This window comes from Saccoglossus kowalevskii, chromosome 21 (assembly GCF_978046115.1).
Source record: "Saccoglossus kowalevskii chromosome 21, keSacKowa6.1, whole genome shotgun sequence".
In the NCBI taxonomy this organism is placed as follows: Eukaryota; Metazoa; Hemichordata; class Enteropneusta; family Harrimaniidae; genus Saccoglossus; species Saccoglossus kowalevskii.
In genome coordinates, this window is record NC_140661.1 from 28,244,357 (window position 1) to 28,271,443 (window position 27,087).

The 27,087-nt window shown below is 32.5% G+C and overlaps 1 protein-coding gene across 2 annotated transcripts; it reads left to right on the top strand.

The window, feature by feature from the left end:
• Window positions 1–25,517, top strand: LOC102802905 (uncharacterized). Of its 2 annotated transcripts, none has more exons than XM_078012440.2 (10): window positions 1–111; window positions 1,998–3,477; window positions 11,514–12,278; window positions 12,695–12,907; window positions 13,776–13,852; window positions 16,271–16,445; window positions 19,194–19,299; window positions 19,625–19,671; window positions 19,989–20,514; window positions 21,216–25,517. In XM_078012440.2, the coding sequence occupies exons 2-10, from the start codon at window positions 2,019–2,021 to the stop codon at window positions 21,481–21,483; spliced, it is 3,636 nt and encodes a 1,211-aa protein (XP_077868566.2). In that variant the 5' UTR covers window positions 1–111; window positions 1,998–2,018; the 3' UTR covers window positions 21,484–25,517. The 2 variants fall into 2 exon arrangements, with proteins under 2 accessions (XP_077868566.2, XP_085351443.1); XM_085495317.1 differs by having other exon boundaries at window positions 12,123–12,278.
• Window positions 25,518–27,087: the final 1,570 nt, after the last annotated feature.

The window sequence follows — 27,087 nt, forward strand, 5'->3', positions numbered from 1 at the left end:
ACATGGCGGCTTTTCATATGGACGGAAGCCGTCTCCAATATGCTCACCGAGTAACGTGAATCTCCCGTCCATTTTACTGTAGGAATACTTTTATAAAACCCATTTCAGTAGGTAAGGATATGTTTTCTTGATTCCATGTATTGTTTCCGCCTTGTGTTCAACCGATTTGCTCTGATATATAAAACATGTTTGCGTTTTTGCGGACCCGGACTTTCATCGGCACCGTTCTCCGAATGTCATTCTCTCGCATCGCCATTTCCTGTCGTGTCGACGATATCTCAGCGATGTTTAGTGATTTATCTTAACTGGTATGATCTTATTACGCGACAGTGGCTGTGGAATATTTCAACTGTTTGAGAAAAAAACTGTTAGATTTTTCTGACGTACCAGCCAATAATTATTTCAGTCGAAAAATCATTACAGAATCCGCCTTATTCCAGGTAGATATACCTTCTCCCATTTATTTCAGCTTTCAACCATTATCCAAGATATTTTGTAATATCTGAAATATAAAAAAATGTATATATATAGTTATCTAAGCAATTCCAAACGTTTTCATATTATTTGTTGCTAATATTTTTGTGTGAGAGCATGTTTTTCGAGTGAAAGTAAAATATTGCGCGACGTTTTTCTATTCGCTTTGGGGATCTTGTGTTTTCAAGGTGAAGACAACGAAGAACCCTGCTGTGGCCTCTTTTATTTAGCGCACTATGCGTCATTGATATCACGGAATTTTCTTCTTCACTCCTGTTTTGACTTGAATTTTGATAACAAATTATAAGATATTTTTAAATATATTTATTTGTATTTTTTCTTGTTTATTTGTGTGGCAATTATTTATTTGAAAGTAACACCCCCACAAAAAAAACCAAAAAAACAATTTAGAACTCCTCTGAATTCCCTTCGTTTTGTATATATACATGAAATATTTCAAATTGTCAGAATTTTTTTTGCTATAAATTTGACTACAATAATAAAATATTGCCCGGTGTATTTTTGATGGATAAATTGCTCAATCATGCAGATTATTTATGATACATATCTGGAGTGATGTGTATTTACTGTTATTTGTGTAGATTATATAAATTTTATTGTGAAGTGGTTTTCTTTCCTCTTGCTGCAAGAAAATAGAGCAAAAAGCCCACCATATTGTAGTTTTCAGACGATTGACATTAGACACTGTTGATAAAATATCTGTCTACTTGCTCTAGCTCACCACTTTAGTAACATTATACTTAACATTTTTGTGGTTTACGCTCGGAATCTGGCCACCACCTCAATTTTTTTACATATGATTATTATACGTGTTATAAACATCCTACTGTTTTGGAAAGTACCCTAATTAGGTTTTAAGGCATTAAATAAAAATGATTAGAAGTCATTAAACAACGATGCAGTGATAACCCGTCATAATAACTTTGCATTGTTCACAAATGATGTTTTTGGTGGAGTGAATATTTCTGTTATTGTTGGTAAAAAAAAGGGCTATCTTTCTTTTAAAAATAACTAGTCAGATTGCTTTGATATTGTATATACGTAGGGTGGACCTCTTTCAGTTTTATTGATTTGGTGTCAATAACTTCCATTCTCTACTTTTAGTGAATAGTTTTGTCATTTTTAGTAAAAAAAAAACTATTTCTGATGTCATTTTGAAAATAACATGTATAGATACATGTATCTTTGATGGACCAAAAAATCGCAAGAAAAACATTTAAAAAAATACTAATTGCATGATTCTGTGAAAGAATTTGTTGTGTGTGTGTGTTTGCTTTTGAGTTCAGTTTATGCAACTGAACATTTCCTAGCATCAACTGAGTTCTGTGATGCGATTGGCTAATAAAATATGTTTCACTGATGTACATTTGAAACGCACAATATTTTGTGAGGTAGATATTAAAGTTGTATACTCTTATCTTATGAATCTTTGATGTTTCAAAATAAATATTAATAAACAATTGTGTCTCTATGGTTACAATATAATTCTTTTCACTTCACAGGGATCACAATAATGAAGTGAGATGTTTGTCAGCAATAACATGTTCGTTGTCAATGGAGACAATGGGAATCTTCCCAGTGGCCAGATATTACATGAGTTGGGCTACAAGAATGAACATCATGAACTCCCTACTACTCAAATACATGAAAATCGTTCCTTAGAAATTATTGAGAGTACTTACGATCCAGACAGGAATATTGGTGCTGACAGATCCGGATCGGGTCCAGTTGCTATCCCGTACAAAATAAATATGGAAATGGATGTAATGAATAACGATATTTTGGATTTATCCAAACCAATAAGGGGGTATCCATTGAGAAAAGGTGTTTCCAATATAAGTTTAGACAGTTTAAATGATAACTATATGGATACGGTTGATACGCTTAAGACGATGTCTCAAGGTAGCGGCTCTCGTGAAGGTAGTCTGGAAAATTTACTGGAGTTAAGTCGGACGATCCAAGATTACCATACAGCTGAACAGTTCTCAGAATTTGAAAGATGGAACAATTTGGTGAATCTTAAAAAAAGTGCAACTAATTATGTCGCTGATGATCTTCATTGTGATACTGCAAGCGAAGACACAAATTTTGTTGACCTTGCCAATTCTGAGGGGCCTTGCTTAGAAACTGCACGTGAATCACTCGCCAAAAAAGAACCCCTTTTTTTTGGTGATTTTAACCAGACACAGAAATGTAGAAGTATTTCATCGCAGATACACCATCAACTTTATGGTCCACTCCTCCATTCTGCGCCGGTTGAAAATTCTTTCAGCAATTCTACTATGAGTATTACAACAACCAGTTCGCTTAAATCTGCTGATTTTGCATCAAGTCCTGAAAGCTACGAGATGCTGTACAAAAGTTTTGAGATTGCTGCCTATATGGATGAAGAGGATCGGAAGCAAGGGAGGCAGTTGTCACCTTCTGTTCCAAACATTGAAATGTTATCGCCCAAATTACAAAGACTTCGGCAAATGTGTGACGGTATGCCTACATCTCCTAAACCTAATTTTTGTTCACATCGTGAAAGTCTAGAACGGTTTGAAGAGGAAGAAGCAAAAGCCGAATTAGCTAGTCGTAAGGTGACATTTGCTGATTTAGCTCAGCAAAAGAAAAAACAAGAACAAGAAGAAGTCAGACCACAGTCACTGCCTTTCCAACCAAGCCAACATTGGACAGAACTTTTAAGTTCTTCTAGGACTCCAGACTATGCAATGCAATTTCACCAAACTGACGGATTGTCTCCAAGACGACCACATACACTTCCAATCGGACTGAGGCATGTTACAAAACCTTCCAGTCGACCCTTTCCTAAAGATGTTACTCCAGAATGTGTAAAAAGCCAGGAAAACGTTCATTGTGACAAACTAGAGTCTAGAGTATCTAGAACGTTTAGTGCCCCGGAAGGATTTACTCAATATAACCAAGACTATGGCGTAAAGAACGAAAATGATAATATGTATCATTGTTTTGAAAAACCTGGTAAGTGCCTCTACATAATTTATTCATTTATATTACCCAGTACACCCTTTTTGATGTATAGCCAGCTTTAATGGAACTGATTTTGATATAGGAGCAAAAACTAATCAACTCCAGAGAGGTCTCTTAAAATCTTCAATTACTGACTTAATAACTGCAGTTTCGCTGTGTTTTTTATGTTAAATTTATTCAGCAAGGTGTTTTCATGTATTCTCGGAAAATGCATTTTTAGTAAATCCATATTTCATGGATAATCAATACCAATGAGTGATAGAACATTTATAGCACTTAAATCGTCTGAATGTAAACAGAAATTTTGAGTGATAACAAAAACTTTGGCACCTTTAAAGCAGGAGGGCAGTCATCTGCGCACACGCGGAAATTGAATTCCAAGCGACGATAACAACACATGCTAAAAACGCAAAGGTTCATGGGTAAAACGCTATGGCCTCCTGATGTATGCGCAGGTGACGACTCCCCCGCTTTAATATACAAAAGATACTTCTTTATTGTTTTTCACAAATAAGATCCGAAAATACATAAAATTGTGGCAGAAAATTTTAGAGGGTTACTCTGTCGTTTTGCAACAGTTAACGTTTGTAGCATACCATTTTATGCTAAGCTATTTTTATCAAGAAAAACAACTGAAACATGCATGAGGATGATATATATTTAAATGACAGTACTGTACTCATTTAATGATTCCACTGGGAATAAAAAGAATATTAGCATAATCTAGCATTGCAATAAAGGTTTATATTGTCATGGCAGGTGGCTATAGATAATTTCATAATTAGATAATATATGAAGTTTACTAATTTTGTTCAAATTAGAATAGTCGTGGATATATAAATCCATGCATCACATTTGCATATAAAGTTGATTACTTGAGCTGTTTAAAATTATTTATTTTGATGGAAATAAATTAAAAATTAAAATACAGTGAAAGTCAATTACATTATGAAGTAATAAACAAAACTCAGTGTGTGTAAATTTTAGTTGAAATTAAATGATCTAAATTAAGCTGCTAAAAATAATTACTTCAATTTAATCCGAAAATTATAATAACAAAGTATTTTAGTTAATTTTGTTGAATTTTTCAGTTTTAAAATAGGATGTATAAAATCAATTTTAATCGAAAAAGTAATTAACGTTGAAAAGGAAATAAGGAAACAAAATGTTTATACTGATTTATTTTAGAGGAAGAACACTATGGCAGTGAAAGGATTAAAACATTATAGATTCTGAGATTGAGGTTGAGGTTTATTGGTTTATTCAGTCATCACAGCCCGAGGGTTATTAATGTACCTTACATCATCTGTACTTCAATTGACTTCAATATGTCAAATGCCAAAGATGATCTTCTAATGCATCATTTCAGTTTTTATTTCTCTCATATTTTCTCTATAATTATTGCTTTTTATTTGGTATACAGATACTTTTACTAAACATTTAATTTGGCAAAAGATATATTTTCATTGTTGAAGACGGCACTTCCCATGGAATGAAATTCCCATTTGAGTTAACTCATAATTCCTCCATGGTATTTTGTTTATAATAATGTCTAATATAATTTATTGCCAATGGAATATAGGTGGAATGTTCCCAGTTGAAACATTTCACAAGGATATTCACACGGTATTCATTTTTGGTAAAGACCGTAAAATTATGTTTGGAGCCATTTTATAGACAAGCATTGGTAAATTTATCTTTTAAACTTTACACATGTGCATGACAAGTTATATAACTTAAAATATGGCTGACTGGTGGCCATTTTTTACAAAATGTTAATACTAGTATTTCCCTAAAATATTCATCAAGAACTGCAGACAAAAAGAAATTATGTTCATTTGGTTCAGAATAGTGCAAAATATTATAGAAAAAAAACATAAAATAAGCAAGTTTTTGGCAGGAAATGATGGCCCTCAAATATGAAAATAATGCTGCATTTGACTGGCAATCTCAGTCATTGATGTACCTTAGTTACATGGTATCTGCATTTTACTTGGTGATACAGACATGGTGATTGGATATGAATTATGCTCTTACAATATCCCAATGTCAATAATTGTTTACTAGCTTCCTTTTTTGAATGGCCACACGTAAGAATATTTATCTACATTGCTGTTGCATGAGGCATTGGTGTTTGAGTCTAAACTACTTTTTGTGGGATGGGTACTAACTTGAGCGCTACAGCAGCCATGCAGTGTGAACAAGCAATGTATTTTACAAGCGTTGTATACTGTCACTATGAGTCCCATATCAAACATGACACAGAGTGTCAACTGTAGTGCTTTAACAAACAATAATATTATGATTTATCATAATTCAAGGAGCCATCATATTGTCAGCAGTCCCTGTATGACTTCATAGAAGGATATGTGAACAGGGGTTTGTCGAGAAAAAATGAACAAGAGGGAGCACACACAGGCGGGGGAGCGGAGTGAGAGTAGCTAGCACAGAAACAACATGGTGGATCGACCTTTAAACGCCATATCTGAAGGTTTCTGCGCCGTTTTAACGGTGTATCTATCACCATTGACATTTTTTTGGAGTAATTTTAGTGTATTTAGTGTCCAGACACATTGTCAGCTAGTGTTGTTCATGGAGAAAAATGTATTTGAGAAAAATGTCATGGTGTACGGCAGCACAGAAGTGCATGGCTCAAGAAATATATATATGACTTGAAAGTTCAATCGACAATTCGGTAAGAGAGTGCCAGCCGAGAGTATCAAGGCGCTGTGCCCCTGTTCCCCGGTTTAGAAAAACCCCTGTGTGAGTGCGATAACAGTTTATGTTTGATTAGACATAAACATAATATTTTAATTGTATGCTTGCTGTGAATCATTTCCCTCTTGATTCAAAGTAAAATACAGAATTCATCAGGTCATTAAACCTGATAAACAATTAGCTTTAAAATAACATGCTTTCTGGCTTTAGGGTTCAGCAGATCTTCTAAATAATTCTCAAAAAAAAATTTATGTGTGACCTTGCTTGGTTAAAAGATTTATAAATAATTGAATTAAAATATCAGCCAAATTGCAATCTCTGAAAATATGCCTCCCATGGATACGGGAAACATAAACAAATTGATTGTTAAAACTTATCTCAGTATTTCTAAAAAGTACACTAATCATTGGAAGATCTTTTCCTGGTTCTAGTCTAAAATTCACCAGAATTTAGTATTCCATTAAAGGGAACCTCAATCCGAACAACATAATGACCCCTAAAGAAAAAGCTCCACAAATGTAGGAGAATGCAATTTACACTTTTTTTATATCAGTTTTCATTCTCTAGATATTCAACTTTTCATCGTTATTAAGTAGTCAGCCATCTTGATTCTCAAGCAAAGGATTATGGGTAAAGTATGACATCATAGAATCTGTTGTCAGAAATTGAGAAAATTATTTCATCTATAACATGAGAAATACTGATGCGAATTAGTTCAAATTTTTGTTGTGCATATTACTCATGTATATAATTATAGTAATGGAAATTGGAATTTTACAAATACACATAAAGTGAAGATATTGTTTAAAACGTTAAAAAAATAAAAATCAATATTTTAGTTGTGAAATATAGAATGTCACTTTTTTGTCCCCTTTTTGTGCTCAACATGTGATATATCACCTATATAACCTACTGACGTTGGTAAATTGTATACAATATAAGGAAATTTTAGCATTTGGTAGAAAAACATAAAAATAAATATTTTCAGTTCTGTTTCCATGACAACTATTTTATAAGCATGGATGGCACCAGTACGTGTATGCTACCAATTTCTAAACTTTCAGCCAATTTGAAGTTCAACTTTTGAAGTTATAGATGAAATCATTTTCTCAATTTCTGACAACAGATTCTGTGATGTCATACTTTACCCATAATCCTTTGCTTGAAAATCAAGATGGCTGACTACGTAATACTGATGAAAAGTGGAATATCTAGAGAATGAAAAGTGATACAACAAAACTGTAAATTTCATTCTCCTACATTTGTGAAGCTTTTTCTTTAGGGGCCATTATGTTGTTTGGATTGAGGTTCCCTTTAAGCCTTATTTATAATATTAAAAAACTTTCTCACTAAAAATTGGACATTATGAGAAACATTCCTGTTAATTTTTTTGTGTTTGATTTTTTCCAATTTGCCGAAAGGTCATCATGCTGCATCCTGTTCGATATGGGATTCATAGCAATGTAAACAACACATGTAAAATGCATTATTTGTTTCTAGTTTGTAAATGTCATTAACAATTAATTTGTTGATTTGCCAATGAGATAATATTCATGGATTTTATTCCCCATGCTTTTAGATATGTGCTGTAGATGCCAAATGTATAAACATCTCAAACTCTCCCTTTACATGCCATCTTAGCAAGGGTAGGGTGGGGTTTATGTAGTAACAAATAACTTCAGATTCTCATAGGTGAATTGTCATTATGTTATGAGACAATACCTAGTGTAGTCCCTTTGGAGTTTACTTCAGTATATGCTTTAAAAATGCATTTGGAAAATACTGGCCATTCTGTGCTCCTTTAATTTTAAATCTTCAATTCAGTATCACAAAAACATGAATCATAAATACCGGTAATACCTAAATATTAATAATAATTACTGCTTGGTGTGTCTGAAAAAAGGTGATCATTAACATTGGCCCAATTAATATGTAACATTGTATTGTTAATTAATGTCGTCAGTTGCAATATACTTGTAACTGTTATATAATAGGATAATTTAATTAAAAATGTACATGGAATATTGTTTCGATGGTATTTACTAATTAATTATGCAATGTTGATATCAAACTGAGGACACTTTCATATTTTTCATAAATGTTGACGAAGACTTGTAGACAATGAAAAATCATGCCCTTTTGGTCAAAAATCAACAAAGAAATTATTGAAAAATGCCATCAAAGTTGCACCAAAATGTTGGTGTTAAAATGTGGCCCTGAGAAGAGCAGGTATTGTATGTTAGACAGTCTTATATGTAGTCATGACATGAATTCAAAGACTGTACATTCATAGTGAAAGCAATATCCTTAACCTGGGCCCCTTACATACTAATAACGCAATTGAAAAATGGGGGTATATCAATTCACTCGGATTTTTTTTCAATCAGGAATTTTAATTAAATTTTTTTGTTCAGTTTTGTTAAATCTGTAATCCTCGATGTATGTTTTTCAATAGAAATATGAAAATGTATTATTTTAAATTAATGCGTGGTTCAAGTTATTTTTAGAATACATGCACAGTATGCAAGATTAGTATTTGCTAACATATTAAGCTCAACTATTACTCTAATTATTGCAATAAATTAGAAAATATTGTTTTGTAACAATGTTTTTGATTAATATTATGATGTTGGATTTAAAAAGGCTCATTGTGCTGTAGCTACAGTGTTCAGCCATAGTTCATGTAGGAAACAGGAAGGCAGGTGACTAATAGGATATTGAAATCTGATATGGAAGTTATTTCTGTGCAGTCTTCATAAAGAGCTCTTTCAATTAATCAATTTTACATGGTTCAAACAAAAATGTTTATTGAAATTTATCTATTAATTGCCCTATAGACATTTTACATGTAAATAGATTGATCTATATTTATGTATGTACAGTACATATTGTGGCCCCAGTGGCTGAATAATGTCTTAAATTGAGACCTCCTTCCCATATATTTAATTGCAGCACCTTAATAGTAGGTTTTAAAAGGGAAATAAAAAAATTGGAGTCTTCATACAAACTCCTGGGCAAATTTTAAGAAAATTTTTAAGATTTATAGATGCGCAAGAATTTAGCAGAATTAAGGAAGATGCCACCTAGCCAGTCTAACTGTTTCATTTGGATTTAAATGATGCTGATTTTACATGAAAATGGTTGAGTTTATAAATATTTAATTTGATCAAGCCATGTATGAATTATGTCAGTTTGGTTCAAATTATCATTTAGAAATTACATTTAGGGGAGGTTGTCTTTTTTGCATTTCATTTGATAATCATTTGATATGAAAAATAAGGTGATATGTCTTGTTTTCTTATATATATTTATTCGCTTTATAAGGTCATGTTTTACTAATGATAGAGCAAATATTAGAGAAACATTCATTTTAATTTCTTTAAATTTTCATTTATTCAAATACACTTGATTCAAAGTGGTTTTTGAGATGAAATCATAATATTTTTCAGTGGCAACACTAAGTGGTTATTAAGTTGCAATGCTGATTGTAGTCGCTGTATTCTAGTTACCTTCTAGCTGTCTCAATTTTTATCTAATATATCAATAACGTGAAAAAGTAAAATGTTCTTTATAAGTTTGATAAAAAGGGTTATGTTGGCTTGTCCTTAGTTTTTGAAATTTGTTGCATGTACAAAGGGCACTATGTTCCAGACGACCATAACTTTTCTTCTACATTAACATTCATATCTTTATAAAGTTTGTCATTTTTGGAGAAAAATAGGCTCTGCCTCAGATTGTAGCATTATTCTGTCACTCTCTCACTTGCTAAATTATATTTTGACCACCCATGGTAAATTCTGACCATTCTCTACTTTGTGAATTGCTGGTACTTAAATCATGTCCATTAAAATAAATTATTCTAAGCCAACAGAGAAATGCTTTTAACCTAAATGACACTGCATTTTATTGTTTATGATGATTGGGTTTAACGGCCAGCACACATTATCATGAATTACAACACTACATTTATTGATGGGAATACCAGAGGTGTAATAATCACTGGTTCTACTGTCATTATTTTCCCACACTTAGGGAAGATAAGGTTTCATTACAGCCCTTAGGAATAACAAAGTTGATTTTGTACAATTCTCAAATAAAATTAATTTTGGTGCAGCGCTTTGGATATTTTTCTGCTGGTGAATGAAATGAAAATGTGTATAAAAAAATTAAACATGTATGAGATTTGTTTGGTGAAAATTGACAAATGTTGTTGCTCAAAAGGTTAAAGAGATACATATACATATAAATTGAAAATGAATTGTACTTTGTCTTCATACTTACACTTATCAACACGTAGGAGTTTAATTTATAGATTACATCATGTGTATACTGCGCTGTGGCGTCACTGTTATTATGGTTGATGTCAAAATTTGTGTTGCCAGACAATTTATAGCGAAACAAGTGCCAATTTGAAAGCTGTTTTGGAAAATAGTTTCATTTTTATTGTGTTTTTGTCTTTTTTATTTTGGCTTGAATGGGAAAATTGTTATATAATAATAGTAATATTATAGTTTATTGTATTTTTAGAATACAAGTTGTTATTGATATGAATTACAAATTATCAAAACATTTACATGAGTTTCTAATATGATAATATTTCTCATTTTATTCAGTAGGAATTTCATCCCTATAGTGCACTGTTACATTCTCAGTAACAGGAGATGTGTGAGTTTAGTTTATTGAGATCAGAGGTCAGATAACCCATAAAATCTTTAAAAATGTCTATACATCAACAAATCATGTCAAATCCTCATAAGCAGTCTCCAGGATATGTTTATTTATTTGGGGTGACCACCCTCTCAACGTACCCTCAATCAAGCATTATTACTGTAAAACAGTATTTTTCATGTATTGTAAGTGTAAATGCATTAATTAGTCACTGGGTTTTAGTTTTCCTGTAATTACTGATGAGTAAAACCTGCTTAATTAAATCCATATAAACTCGTTGTTTTCATGGCAAATTTCATGGAATTAAAAAAAATTAAATGGCATTGAAAATGAATGGTTTTACAATATAAGTACTAAATTGTCTCCAGTAAGATGTTCATGTCCTACTCCCACCCCAAACAAAAATTCTCTGTAAATTTGTAAACATTTCATTCAAAATGTCTCAAAACCAAAAGCAGTCACAGCGACTTTCTCAAAATGTCTTCCTTTCAAATGCTATATCATACTGTCAATTGCAAACAGAACTATTAATCATTTAGTATTGGTGAGATTAATGTTAGATGTGCATGATACTTGTACTAACAGCTCTTTCACCTTCAGCTTTTTGCTAACTTTCTCTTCGTATTTTATCTTACTCCCAGCCTTCTTCTCAACATCTTGTGACTCTTTAACTGAAGTTGATAATAGTAATAATAACAACTACAATGGCTTTCTGGAAAATGGTATCGTTAAGCACACTATCAAGAAGATTCCTCCTCTCAACTTTCCAGAAAACATCTCTCTTCCACCGCCACCGCTTCCACCACTTTCTTTTCCTGCCTTTGAGGATGATTTCAGTAACTGTAATTTGTTTTTGAATATGCAAGATTCCAACTCTATTGAAACAAGAGATGAGGCGGAAAACACTTGCGTTGTTCGTATAAGTCGAGGTACAACAGTTTCAAGTGCGGAATTTATGAAACCGATGAAAGTAGGACTACATCGGATTGATAGCTTAGAGGAGGAAGAGGAGGAGGATGAGGAGTCAATCGCCGTAGCAACACAAACTGAACCGACAACAACTGATGAGGGTACTCAGACTATTAAGAAACGAGTCACTATTGTACTTCCTAGAAACGGTGAAAAAGAGAACAAAACATTAAAAAGTACACCAAAATTAAAAACTAAAACTGAGGGGAAAACACAGAGGAAAGAAACTGATACTGAAACAGTTTTTACTTCAGGTATTAATAACTTTGCTTCTAATTCAGCTTTCTACGCTGCTGAGAACTGCAACCCAGTCAAAGTCAAACAAAGCCAAAAAAATCAAATTCTGGAGCAGGATTTACTGGGAGAGGTCGTGTACGTACAAAACAAACCACTCAAGCCTATTTACATGGTGGATGCCGACTACAACAGACGAAAAGGTAAATTATCATTAATTGTTTTGTTCAACATTTCTTAAGTTTATTGCATCATCATCATCTTTATTGCATTTTTAAAAATACAAATTTCTATTAGCAAATAAAGAATTAAAAAAATAATATAAGTGTAAAAATATAGATAAATGAAAACTGGATGAGATATATTGTGTTTTAAAGTGTAAGTAAACAAATAAACATACATGGTTTTTCATCGTTCATCACAAGTGCTTCTAGTGTTCTGCACATAATGTCTGTAAAATTTAAAGTGTGGCCTCCACTATGGTTGCTAGATATGAGCATGTGCATTTGAAATGATTTAGGTGAAAAATCTTTATTGGAAATTTGGTAATTTTTTGCCCACTTATTGATAACAATATTTATGAAAATGTATTTATCTTAGAACTAAATTAATTTGACAGGACTCTCTCCTCCACCTGGCCTTATCTCAGCACCAGTTCCAATACCATTACCACAACCTATAACTGGATGTCAAAAACCAGCTCTGCCTCCAAGTATTGATTATGCCGATCCACCAACTTTCTTTGGTTATGACGTCCCACCAATTGATATCCCAATCTCTGCGTATGAAGAGTTTGATAACTGCATTGAGATTGATATCTCACAGAAAAAAGGTGAGTTGTTATACAAAAAGTTATATTAAAAATTTAAAATATTTAAAGTTTTATTGTCGATAAAATTGTGGTTGAAACTTTTGACATGTTTGGGTATGTGATTCACAAAATATCTGTATCGCCAATAGCCGAACATCGCCCAGCAGTTTCGTAGCCCCGGTTGTGATTGAGTTTTCATCATCTTAGGGTGTCATCAAGTCACTGAGTTTTCATCATCTTAGGGTGTCATCAAGTCACTGAGTTTTCATCATCTTAGGGTGTCATCAAGTCACTGAGTTTTCATCATCTTAGGGTGTCATCAAGTCACTGAGTTTTCATCATCTTAGGGTGTCATCAAGTCACTGATTCATACACTAGATGCATACCACACTGTTGAGTTTTCATCATCTTAGGGTGTCATCAAGTCACTGATTCATACACTAGATGCATACCACACTGTTGAGTTGTTCTCTGAATAGCGATTAGATCCATTCTATTTGAATTTATAGGATGAATATTTTACTCGTGTTGCCACAATGTCCGACCTCAAACATCATACTTCATAGGTTAATTGTGTTTTGTTTGATTCCAAAGAAGAAATCAAACAACAATAGTTATTTTTGTGAAGACAATAAATAACAGTGGAATACATCAGGTTTTGATCAGTATATCTCTTGAATGCTATAACTGTCAGATTTGATTTGGGGCCAAGAATTTTCTTTTGAGTGTGATTGTACATTTGTACCTATTTATCTGACAAACTGTGATTATAAATATACACTTGGACATTTTTTGATGACAATGATTCACTCATTCTACTTAAATCATCAAATGATTTAACAAAGGAACTTCAATTTTTTTCAAAATCTTGTGTCTTATTTCATTTCAGGATTTGTATCTGCCATGAATTGTGCTGTGGATATTGTTGTAAATCACTTTGGTAAAACAAGAGATCCTCTTGAAAAGGTACTTCCACTTGTTATATGCCATCTTGCTGTTACCACCATTGTGGTGATTTAAGACAACCCCCAGTACCTTGACTATCAGTGATTGACCTGTGACATTGTGGGTTAACATGTCTGCCCAGTGGAGATTGCAGGTTGGGTTCCTGTGGTAGGCTGCCACACTGCTTTGGATGGTACACTGTACTTGGATGCCTACGAAAAAAACTTGCAGCATTCATATTTGGTGAAACTGGTGTTCAATCACAGTATCCACTGAGTTGCAAATTCCTGTTGTTTAACTGGAGTCTGCTCTGATCATGTTAATGTTTTATACTTTCATTTGACTTTTTTGAACTAAATAATAAAATATTGCATATTGGAATGCTTGAAAATGTAGCTCAAAAATGCCAGAACTTAGATACCTGTCAATGTTCCCAAAGTACATGTATATTCAATTTTCCATAATTTTGAGACAATTTAAGAAACATTTCTTGTATTCAAATTTCTCTCATTGGAAGTAACCTTTCTCAGTGCCAATTTTTTTTGCTTTGAACTCTAATTTTGAAACGAATCTTGAGACTATAAAAATCTATTTTAACCATGGTGTTATTTTGAAGAGGTGCATGTTTACATGCACGTTTATTTGCATGTGTGCTAGGAATATTAATTAGTCAACAAGGGTAGGTGGTTTTTATGAATTGGTTATGTTAAAGGTTGTTGAAAGTTGTCAGTAGTGTGAACTGTATTCGTTGTCTTCTTTAATAATAGAAAAAGCTGTGTATACATTCACTATGAAAAACAGAGCCAGCGGGAGATATTGTTAAGAAAATCTAACAATGGTTGGTGTGATCATAGAAAACAATCAAAGTTCTATGTCTGTCTGGGATTCTACAAGTCCAGTTACTTTTGTCCAGAAGCTTGCATGAACAAAATAACTTCAAATTCTTCAGTGAAGCTTGACACTTGGTACATGGATCACAATTGACTTAATTATAGATGAAAGTATTCAGTGTTTGGTGGATCTTTTAGGCTGGAAGTTCAGATTCTGATTCAGCTTGTCTCAATTCAACTCAGACATATTGATTCAAGCTAGTTCTACTACTGCATGTCAGTATCCTGATGTTCAAATAGTGTCTAGACGCAATTTTAATTGTATATCACACAATTCAAGATAGACATATTGACTACTTCAGTGGTTATGAAAAGAAACGTTTTTGAAATTAGGTCTCAAGTAAGCCCGCTCTATGTAGTAGATTTATTTATTAGAAAGTACATACACTCATGACCCTCCTGTTGTGTAGGTGAGTGGTGCTTTTTAATAAATTATTCACTGGAATAGTTCTAACAATCAAACTTTGTTGAGGATTTGATAGGAATCTAGGTTGATATACTGATTGATTCAGTAGACTACATGGTTGTTGTGTGTCCAAACACCATGCACCTGATGTCCATATTGTACAATACAGTGATAAATTATCATTAATAACCACATTCTTTATGTCCATATAATTATGAAATTATCATCTGATATCACTTGATTGTTGAGCTTATTGATACGAGTATTATCCACAAATCAAAGGTGTCCAGTATTTTCAATAAAAATATTATACTTATTGATATATTTTTTCAAACTAAAGTTTCATTTGGCAGTATTAAGAGTTATTGTTTTTGTATCATGTGAATAATTTGAATGTGATGAAAACATAACTATTGTATGATTATTTTTTCCTGCCTACTGTCTAATTAAGATGTGTAATATAACTATCATGATGTTTATCTCACCTAATCAGTCGTGATACTTTATCCTCCTTTATCATGTGATACATCTTTGTATCAATACCAGTTATCTTACTGAATTTCCAAGTTTCAAATTATTATAATAAACTAGTCTTTAAAAATTAATATTTTTGGACTATTTTAATTAACCTTCGAAATGTGAACTCTTGAGTACTTTATATGAACTTTTCTCTTTGAAAACCAATCTTTTTTCAACTTTCACAGAATAAAACTCCAAAAACAAATTATGACATTTAGTCAAATGTAAATTATATCCATTTGAAATTACTATGTACCGGTATGTCCATTGTTCCAAAATTAAGAAAGAAATTATGGAAAAAAAGGGCATGGAAATATGATTGCATGCAAGCTTAATTACACAGTCAACATGAATTGTCTGAATTGTGTTACTCAACACATTACCTAAATAGTTTCACATTTTATTTTAGTTTGTTTTTTAGCCCAAGAATCATCGCATACTGTTTTTGTAACCACTGATTTTTACTCTAAAAATTGGATGAATTCAACAGAGTATTGTATTAAACAAAATTTTCTAAATTTTATTTTTTTATGGTACTTCTGTTACAGTACTCATTCAACTGAAACCTCAAAGTCCATCTAAAATGCTAGAATATGCTATAAAATATTTTGTTTTGTGTTTCAGCGCAAACTTGGTGATACAGAATGTACCCCTGACATTGGTCACATGATACTGCAGTATGTATGTCCTGGAATTGCTTCCATACTTACTGATGGTCTCCAACCCTATGGACGAAGTGTTATAGTTGGGAGAATTAAAAATAACATCTGGAATGTCGTGGAAGCCACCACTAAGTTAGGTATGTTGAGATCATACTCATAAAATCTTCTGCAGGTTCCATGGTTTTGTTTGAAAGCGTCTTATTCCATGGACATGCCTTTATGTCCACAAAAAATTGAAGTCTTTCTTTTGTTCTTAATAATAATTATATAGTGTAGAATACTTTATTTTCGCTTGGAATTTATTTTCGCTATTTTCGCTGAAGGAATGATTCTGTGAAAATAAAATCCGGCAAATATACTTTTTTTCCTATATTTCACATTCAACTCATCAAGAATCAGTGAAAATAAATTCCAAACAAAACCTTTTCAGTGAAAATTAATTCCAGCTAAAATAAAGTATATTTTACAGTATTTTGCATATTTAGAATGCATATGTATCAAAAAACAAAGTTAAATTCCTTCAATTATTCACTTGCCAATTTGGAAACAACCTTGTGAGAAAATTTAAATGAAACCATGGTTTTTGTATTCATGCAAGCATATGGTATGTTACAAAATAGAAACTAATTTTAATTGCCATCCCAGCTTTCTGGACTGGTTTTTAAAATTACCACACATCAATGTAACATAATCATCAAAACACTTGAAACCTGTAGACTAGAACTGGTTAAATTTTGAGTATTAACTTTTATCTTAATTTTCTTAAACTTTTTTTATTTTTGTTACTGTTTTTTAAATTTATTACATAACAGCCTAAAATGATTTGTTAACTTTCATTATGGTTTAATAAATGAAATTATTATTATTATTATTATTATTATTATTATTATTATTATTATTATTATTATTATTATTATTATTATTATTATTATGGAGTGTTCATATAGGCCGTTGCACTGTTCACATTCTGCATGTGTATAGGTGCATGGGTGCAGTAACTGGCTGGCAAGAACTGGTTGTTTACATTTGAAGATAAAGTAAAGGCATTGTTAGCTACTGCTATTATTAATTATACATATCTGTGTTCCTGTTAATAAAACAACTGTGTCTGTGTTGATCAGTGAGCGACATTTGTTATCACACATTGACATGCTGGTGGGCTAAAAAACATATAACATCACTGTCTAACGGCATATAGAGAACTAGCGTATCTGCTTTGTGACTGTGGTGTGTTATTTGCCCTGAAAGGTAAACTTAGAGTAATCTGCAAGTCATGACAAATGACTTAGCACTAATGTGATGCGCTATGACTTATTGTGGACATGTCCATCCATCATGTACAACTACATGGCATTGACAATAGAAGCATTATTTACACCATATCCATTGGACATGTGACCTGATGGTTGCCCTAGAGATATGCTAAGGATTCCTGTGCTATGTGTAATTACTGAACAATTCATGATACTGAATCTCATCTTCAGATATTTGAGATTTAAGTGTTCAGTTTCACGTATAGTGTTATTAGTGTGCTGTCTATAAAGGAATTGTATAAAAGGTTTGTTTTTAAGACCTGAAAAGTTTCTCCTTAATCTGCACCCATTCTAGCTACACTGAGAAACACAAATTTTTAAATGTTTTGATGGGCCGCGCCTTCCCTACTAGGCATAATCCTTTCTCAAAATCAAACCACCATAGAAATCAAATTGCACTTGAATTACATTGCCGTATAATTACCCTCTTTAGTGAGAATTAAATCCATGGTGAATGGTTTCCTTATGTAGGTTCCCACACTGATTGGTTCACTGAATGAGATGATAGTTTATTTGAGCTTTGTAATACAGCCTCTTCCAAGCACTTTTTTTGAAGTGATAGTTGAAACAGTACAAAAGTCCCTGTGTTTTCCACAAAGGGTTGCAATTTTTTGCCATCCAACCTCACCTACCTTCCAAAATTATTCAAATATGCAAATAACAAAACTATATTATTGTCATGCAAATTATATGTTGATTTCATAATATCTAGCATTTAATTTATCATCTTAATGGTGTGTTTAATCAATAATGCAGAAATTACCGTTGAACACTTTTTCTAAATGCTCTTGGGTATTGCTTAAAATATTTCAATTCATGCATATATTCCTTCAATGAAGCTTAATAAATAAGCGTTTATACTAACAATCTTGGAAGGAATTTATAATAGACATTTATTTGTGGTAAACTGAGACATAAATATCCTGTAGTACTAATTATGTGTGTGATGTTGGTAGACTGCCAACACATTCATCTTTGACTTTCCTAGTCCTGTATAGAAGCAGGTATCTGTAATATGATAGGCTAAGTATTGTTCTTGTCTGTCATACTTTGTTTGCTCTTGTACAAGCATTTCATTGTACATGTATACTGACTTGCAGGATCTTCACATGTCTAGAAAACATGAGATTTGACTCAGAGTTGATTTCAACCCACTGTTATTCAAAAAAACATGTGTGAACTGATTAACCAATTTGTATAGCTTACCTCATGTTCTGCATGGTCTTGAGTTTGGTAACTCTGAGATGAAATTTGTGTGAACAAGTTTCCTGGATTTAAGATATGCCCTCCAACAGAAACTCAGTGGTTGTTGAATAGGGAATGAATGGGTGTTAAAACCACTGCAACATATGTACCTATGATAAGGAAGATTTACAAAACAACATAACCCTTCGATTGTCAGCATGTTATGAACACAGCTTTAGCAAAAGTTAAACCATATAGAAAAACCTCTGTTATTTGTGTGCTAGAAAGTGCTAGAAAAATGGAAATACAGTATTTAAAAACATTTTTGAGTTTTATTGAGTTTCAAACTGCATTAACAATTGTTTTCTCTATTTGTTTATTCCATAGGACCAGGCACTAAACAGTTGAATGATGTTGTAGCACATATAATTAACCTAAAAAACCTGACAGATTCTATGGTGAAGTTTAATGCATTCATCTTTGGTTTACTAAAGTAAGTTGACACAAATCAGAGTTTCCACTTTTCTAAAGCCGTATCTTATGATACGATATGATAATACAATATTTTCATTAGAAAGTAGAAAATTTGCAGAGCAGTATTGCTGCTCAAATTTGATCAAGACATGATGTTGAATAATAATAACTTTATTACACAACTGAACCGTCCATGGGTGCTGTATGGTAAGGATACAGATCAGAAAAAACAAACAAAAAAACAAAAGTTTCAAAATTACAAACATAACAAATAGTGAAACAAAATTATACCAAGAAATTGTTGAAGTATAAAAAGAATAAAATTTATGTTTTTTGTCATGTAGCACTGGATGTCTGGAACAGTGGCTGCTGCATTTGAATTCAAGGGAAGGTATGATTAATTAAAATATATTAGAATATATGTAAAGTTATTGGCTAACATTCAAAAATTACGTTTGATAAAATGTCAGCGTCAATATGGTTTTGATTTGTAGTCATCCAACAATGAAGTTTATATTTTCAAGATATTTTACTCTACTCCAGATGGCGTGTGACTACACAACCATACACAGTTGTCTATTTGAACGACACTGCTTTCATCCATATTTGTCATTTAGACGCGACAGAAGCACTCTGTCGCTAGAGGGTGCAATTTATGGGAATGGATTCATTGGAAACTTACTTACATTCTCATTATCTTTTCACTAGATATCTTGGATGGTTTTTACAAACCTGATGCCTTTTTGGTCCTCTGCAAATCACCATTGAAACAGCTATTTGATGACTTGGTCTTAGCCATTCTACCATTAACAATCCTACCTTTCAAACTAGACTATAAGTTTGAATACAACTACATCCAAGAGATGAAACTTCGAGACAAAGGCAAACAGAAATTACAAGAAGAGTTTGAGAAGGCAAACACCTTCTCGCCATTTCAACTGATGAAGAAGATGACACAGAAGACAAGACAGAAAATTGCCCAGTCATCGAAACAAGGTTGCACCATGCCAGATAACTTCTCAGCTAGTGATGCTAACTCTGGTGCTGGGGGAGGATGGTCTGTTGGATGGATGAAAAGCTTGGTATCATCAGGATGTAAGGAAGATGACGTTAGTCAGAAGTATCCCCCAATCACAGCTTCACCAGTGAAGAAGGGAATGTGTCTACCTAGACTAAAGGTTGATACTTCTAGTAAGATGGATCAGACACCAAAATGGAGTTTATTTGGACCAAGGTATGTATATGAACTCTGTTGATGATGGTAGATTTGTTGGGTGTTTTTTAATTGGATGAAACAAGTCACTCCTTGTGTACAACCGGCAGTTGTGTGAATGATATATGGCGGTCTTACTATTTAACGCCCGGACACGCGAGGGAGTGTTCGGGCACGCGCGGAGGCGAACAGGGGGGAATACCTAACGCGCCTCGCGTGTCCGGGCGTTAAATAGTAGGACCCATATATGGTTCATATAAGTATGTACATGTAAAACAATCAGACAATCTTTGTGTTGTTCTAAAAGGCTTTATTGTTGTTAGGAAAGTACAATTATGATTTTTGATCAGCTCGCATAAACAAACAAAATGTCTTTCTTGATTCTTTGAGAAATATGAATAAATTTAAAAACAAATATTTGTTTTACGGAAAATAATATGATCATAGTACAAGTAGATGTAAATAATTATAAGTTTTGAACAGATTTTATTTGATTGCTAAGCTACACCCTGTTCATTCACTACACAATTTACTTTTTAGTTTCAATTAGACGACAAAATTATTAGTAGTTATAAAACATGCAAGATGACATATTGTGACTCCTAAAATATATTATTGGCGATGATGCGGCAAAATCACTCCTGTATGTCTATGAATGTCAATATGTTAAATTCTTAGGTCATAAAATAACTATTATTGTTTGTTACAATTATATTTTACAGTGTTGCCAAGGCACTTAATAACATAAAAGATGACACCCCTACACTAGGCATGAAAAGTATCTTATCACTCACACCCCGTAGCAGACGCAGGATGCTTGGTAAGGAAAAAGCCATACCAGATCATTTTGCAGAAGAACTGATGGGACCACGACCTGACCCTGCGGGATCCTCTGACGGTTACTCATCGTCGCCAGAGTGGAACATATCATGTACACGCAAGGTTTTAGTTCGAAGAAAAACCAGGTCTAAGACAGCGAGGGTCGTTTAATGTTATCTTCATGTTAATACAGTGTATGCATGCATTCTTATATTTGTGTCGATATTCTGAGTACTTTCATGGGTAGTTCCTATGTTTGCTATAAAGTGAGCTTTACAACACATTAACCGGTATACAAATTTTCTCCATGTTATCGGCATGCAATGTCTTCATTGTCAGATGTAAAAAAAAATACAACTTTAAGCCTGAATCCTAATGTCATCAACTCATTAACATCTCCTGTAATAACCACTATTATAAATGATATTTGAATATAATTATATATATAACTGTTAGACAACCAAGTAGTAAAAAATACAATAATTTGACCGTGATATCTAAACTTCACCTAAGTGATGAACCCAGTGAAATGTTCACGGCTACAAACTCACGAAATCACAAATGAGAAAATGTTGTAGCGCAGTCAACATTGTACAGTAGCACATTATACTTCATTGGGCAGAGTTATGTATGTTTCATACTAGTTAGGTTCAAGTCCACATCCGTGATCATAATATCAATTTGTAGTTTTAAATAAATAATCGTAAACAGGAATATTGAGGCAGTTAGCAAATTATACTAACTATCTGGCAATTTAGTTGACATGGCAACGTGAATAAATTAACATATGTAATGAAAACTATTTTTATTATGAATATTAATGATTATGATGATTTTTTATTCCAAATGGTCCATAATTTTATATCAAATTTTTTCAAAATTTGGTTTTATGTGTTATATGTTTTGAGACAAGTGCAGGATATTATAAAATACTTTATTTTAGCTGGAATTAATTTTTGCTGAATAGAACTTTTTGGGTGTTTTGTATGGAATTTATTTTCACTGATTTTTGACGAGTTGACTGTAAAATGTAGGAAAAGAGGTATATTCACTGGATTTTATTTTCACTTCAGCGAAAATAAAATATGTTACAGTATTTATTTATGTATGACATTTGAAAAGATATTTGCTTGTACTTTGCTCTAGAAGACAAGATGATCGATGTAAATGTACATGTGTGTTGGTGAGATCGATGTGACTTTCAACTCCAAGGTGAATCATAGTACTATTCTTTATTGAGTACATATTTTGCTATGCTATGTCACCCTGTGTTGTAAGTTTTCTTGTTTCAAACAACTAATTCATGCTCTGTCCTATTGTCAGATCTTGTGAGCAAATTTAACCACATGGTTTGTTCAACTGTTATTTTATATTGTATATATTTAATGTTTCTTTGAAAGACTCAAGTGTAGGTGTTGAAGTAGTCCTCAAAATTAAGTATTAATGATATTATCATAGCAAAGAAAGAATTATGATAAAAAAAATCCCAGTACTGTACATATTTGTCTTGAATAGTAGAAAATATTAAAATTTGTTGAAATTATGTATTATTATTATAATCTGTATTCATAATTATGGTATTCAATTGAGTTCTTTTTAAATATGAATATTCAATTTCAGTCGGCGTATTTCTGAGAGTTTACTAGATTTCAATTCAATAATTTATAATGATGATAACCAGTATCATGGTAATAGCACAATTAATCAATAAATCAGCTGTGGTGATATCAGTCAGTCCCTATCATCGTTTAATAATCACATGATAAATTATTTCAGTTCATTAACATTAATTACTTTTCTTCCCTCTTAAATATTATCACAAAGTAGTTACATTTTGCAATCAAGATTTCCTGTAATGGTTGTCAGTTTCCCAAACATTCCTCCCATTTCCACTGACTGGTGTAATTTGTGAAAATCAGCTTAAACCATATACAATCAAAGTATCTCAGGCTTACCTATTTTTTGTCGAGAATATTCTCAAAAAGATTACACACAAGTCTGCTATCACGTAGAACTTTTCACTGTAGAAACTTTGTTCTTTCATAACAATAACTCATGTTTTCGCGATTATAAACAATTTATTCAAAACCTACTTTTTAATTTTACAATGTCACAATTAGTGTCACCACTGTTGAATTTGGCACTTGTATTTAGTGCTTGCTTCACTGCCAGAAATTTACTTTTGAGATTTCATGCCCACTGTTTCTGACTGCCCGGACAGCATGCTAACACTTCTCCTGGTGAAATACCCCATAGATAGTTAATATTAATATTAATTGTATATAAAAGCATCGTGATATAAAAAATTGAAATATTATTTGCTCACATTTGTATGGATATTGTCATTTATAATAATATTAGTGCTGAATTGACTATCAGGCACAGTTGCACCTGAACTTGAGATTCAATATTTTCAACACAAGTTTTGTTTCTCTACCTTAAATTTTATTTCAAATAATGCAAAAACATATTTTTACCTTATCATATTGATATTTATTCTTATTATTTGCTATATTAGTTTAGCTATTTATTAAACCCGAGTCTGACTTTTTTTAAATGTAAATAACAACAATGTATATTTTGTAATTTGTTATTTTAATTTACACTTTTTAAGAACCCAGTCACTATTTACAATTATTTGTTTCACTTACTCCTAGAGTTTCCGAACACTTTTTAATAATCTAAACAAAGAATGTATCAAGTGTGCATGTAAGAACTGTTATTAATCAATGAAAGAAATTAGAAAACCTCAAAGTTGGCGACAATTGCGTAAATTGCACTTTCGTGTGACAAAATACTTCTGATGATATGAATTGGTGAAATAAAGAGTGGTCACAGCATTTCCAGTAAAAAAAATAATGTTTTTGAAACATTTTTTGATTTCTGAATTAACGACTCACAACCAAAGAGTTTTCTCTTTGAACGGCATTATTTTCACTCATCTACAACATTAAAATTGTTTTGTTGTCAGAGGTCAAATTATTTATGTCTTATCTGTGATTGATATAACATTCAGAGATTCTAGTGGTCATAGCTGATAATATCACATTAACATCTTAACCAAGCCAAACAAATTTGTAACACAATATAATGCCTTGGCAACACAAGAAAATTATTTAATTTTTGTCTCTCTCTCTCTCTTCGTATGTATTATATTTTTGTCATGTAATGGCCAGATATTATTTTATGTATTTATTTTTTTTACGCAGTATGTTTAATAATATAACTGAAGTGTTGTAACTGATCTAATCCAAAGTAGAAATACTATATATATTACTGTGTTACTTTGATATGTGATGATGTTACACAACGAAGAGCAACTTCCTTGTGAGCATGAGATGAATACATTTCTAACAAACAGCATCACAAAATGCAGTGAAAGCTTGGAAAGGTTTGATTACATAAATAGGAATAAAAAAGATTATGTAGTACATACTTTACAAATAAGCAAGAACTCTTGCAAAACTATTGGAAACAAACACAACCAGTTCTTTCACATTAGTATTTTTAGAAATGTAATTTGTTTGTCTATTTGTATGATTGTATGATTGTCTCGCAATTCGTATGATGAATAACTCTTCATTTCTCGGGAGATTTTTATCTCGTATCACATCGTCATTTTTACACCAAATATGAAAAATGTTCATTTTGAATTTTATTTATTGCACATAACAATTCAGCATACTATAATTGTGCTATTTCCTGAAAACTAGTTTTATTAGGTTATAGCATAGATTGCAATATTGTCCATGGTTGTGACTTGATTTAAATGTCAACAAATTATAATTATGTCTTTCAGCCTATTAATAAACAGATGAACTCGAAAGCTAATGTTTTTTATGATTCTCAGTGTACGATTGTAAGTAGTTTAGCTCACTGCTGATTCAGCATAGGGGCCTAGAAAAAGGATTGAAAAATTATATCCTACTGTTAAGTAATCAGTATGCCTAGACATAGTTAGACTATGAGTCACTTCACAATTTTATCCAAGTCCCAATAGAGATGCTGACACAATACAGTGTTATTGCATCCCTATGTCATTGTTATTTATGTATTTGGAAATGGGAGTTGTCTGATAACTGTTGTGTAACACCTGTCAATCATAATTAAATGCCTGCTTTGATGACAGTCTTAATTGTTTTTGTCAATAAAGTGTGTTCTGTCGATGTTGAGAGTATTATTTAAATAAATCACTAGTCAATAAGCATCATGAGTTGACTTCATTTTCTTAGTTGTCTGTTATTTGAAATAACAGTGGGTGAGGGGGGGGGGCAGTGATGAAAGTGTTCCTTCTATGAATGATTAGTGAACGAATATAATCTTGGAAGGGTGGTGGCAGCAACTGTAAAAAAAAATTTTCTCTGTCTGAAATTGTCTATTGTTCCAGTAGGAATTTTAGGAACCACCCTGAGTTATACATGGTTAACCCTTATTGAAATGTGTAAAGGCTATTCTTTTTGGCCATGTATTGACTAGAACCAATTTAGTCTAGTTCTTATGTAATCATTTGATGAGACTTGATTTCAATGAAAATGAGTTCTTTGTGTATGTGCCTGAATGCATGTTTTTACCATCGTCACTCACAATTGTTTTTATTCTTATAAAACCGAGGTCTGTAATGTTAATAAAAACACACAACTGGTAAAATAACACTGAATGTGTGTGAGGTAATGTTTATTTGTTTTACGTGTATTTTTGAGTAAAGGGAAATAATTCACTAGAAAGACTTGGAAAGTTCTTGAATGTTCTATGTGTGGGAATCTGTGTTTTTTCAACAATGTTCAGAATGCCGTGCCATAACCTTTGGGTCAATGTATGGTCAAAGACTTGACAGGTGTCATAGTCCATTTAATAATGATCTGTGGTACTTTGTTATTAAAGGGGCTAGAACATACAGCCGTTTCATGGTATCCATGTCAATAAACTGTATTCTGACAATCATTCTGTGATATTGCGTTAAAAATATTCCAAGCTGTATTCTTGTAACGAGGGTCTAATTTTGCCCATTAACTTGGCTAACAGTTGGTTGTCGTTGGTGTTGGCCATTATCCCATAGTGTCCCTCTCTGCAAGATGGTGCGATGCGTCTCTCTTTCATAAAAACAAGGGCATGTGTAGATTTGCTGCATGATGGCGCTATACATATTACATGTCATTATGTCAACACAGGTGGCGCTATTCAGCACAGACGGTTTGCGGCGATCTGCGTGTCAATGATTACATGTGCATACTCTGCACCCATCATGAAGGAATCTATAGTTCACTCAGTTTACAATAAAATTCTTTTGTGCACAAAAATGTAAGAGTGAGAACGTTTCTGAGATTCTTTTTTTATATTGATAATGTACAAACCACAGTCCTATAGAGAGACTGCGCACTAACAAAAAGACAAGAGCCGCATTAAAACCTGGGAGGTGTTGTCTAGATTCAAAACCGATTTTCAAACAATGGCCTAATGTATTGAATAGGATAAATTTATTGAAATTTTTTGATATTTTACCTGCTTCTATAAATAGAAGGTTTCTTTGTTGAGCATAGGCAGAACAAGACTCATTACCTTCAATCTGATTTGTGTTACAGAAAAGGCATACTCGTACAGTTTCTGGCAATTGAGTATGGCGTCCTATTCCAATCATATGATGGTTATAGTACAAAGACGAAACTTCTATTGTCATTATGTCATTTTTCCGATGTACTGAAAATGCATGTGTTTTAGTTTTTATTAATGTTTTTCAATGTTGCTGATGTTATTGGATCGTGTGAAACTATTAGTGCT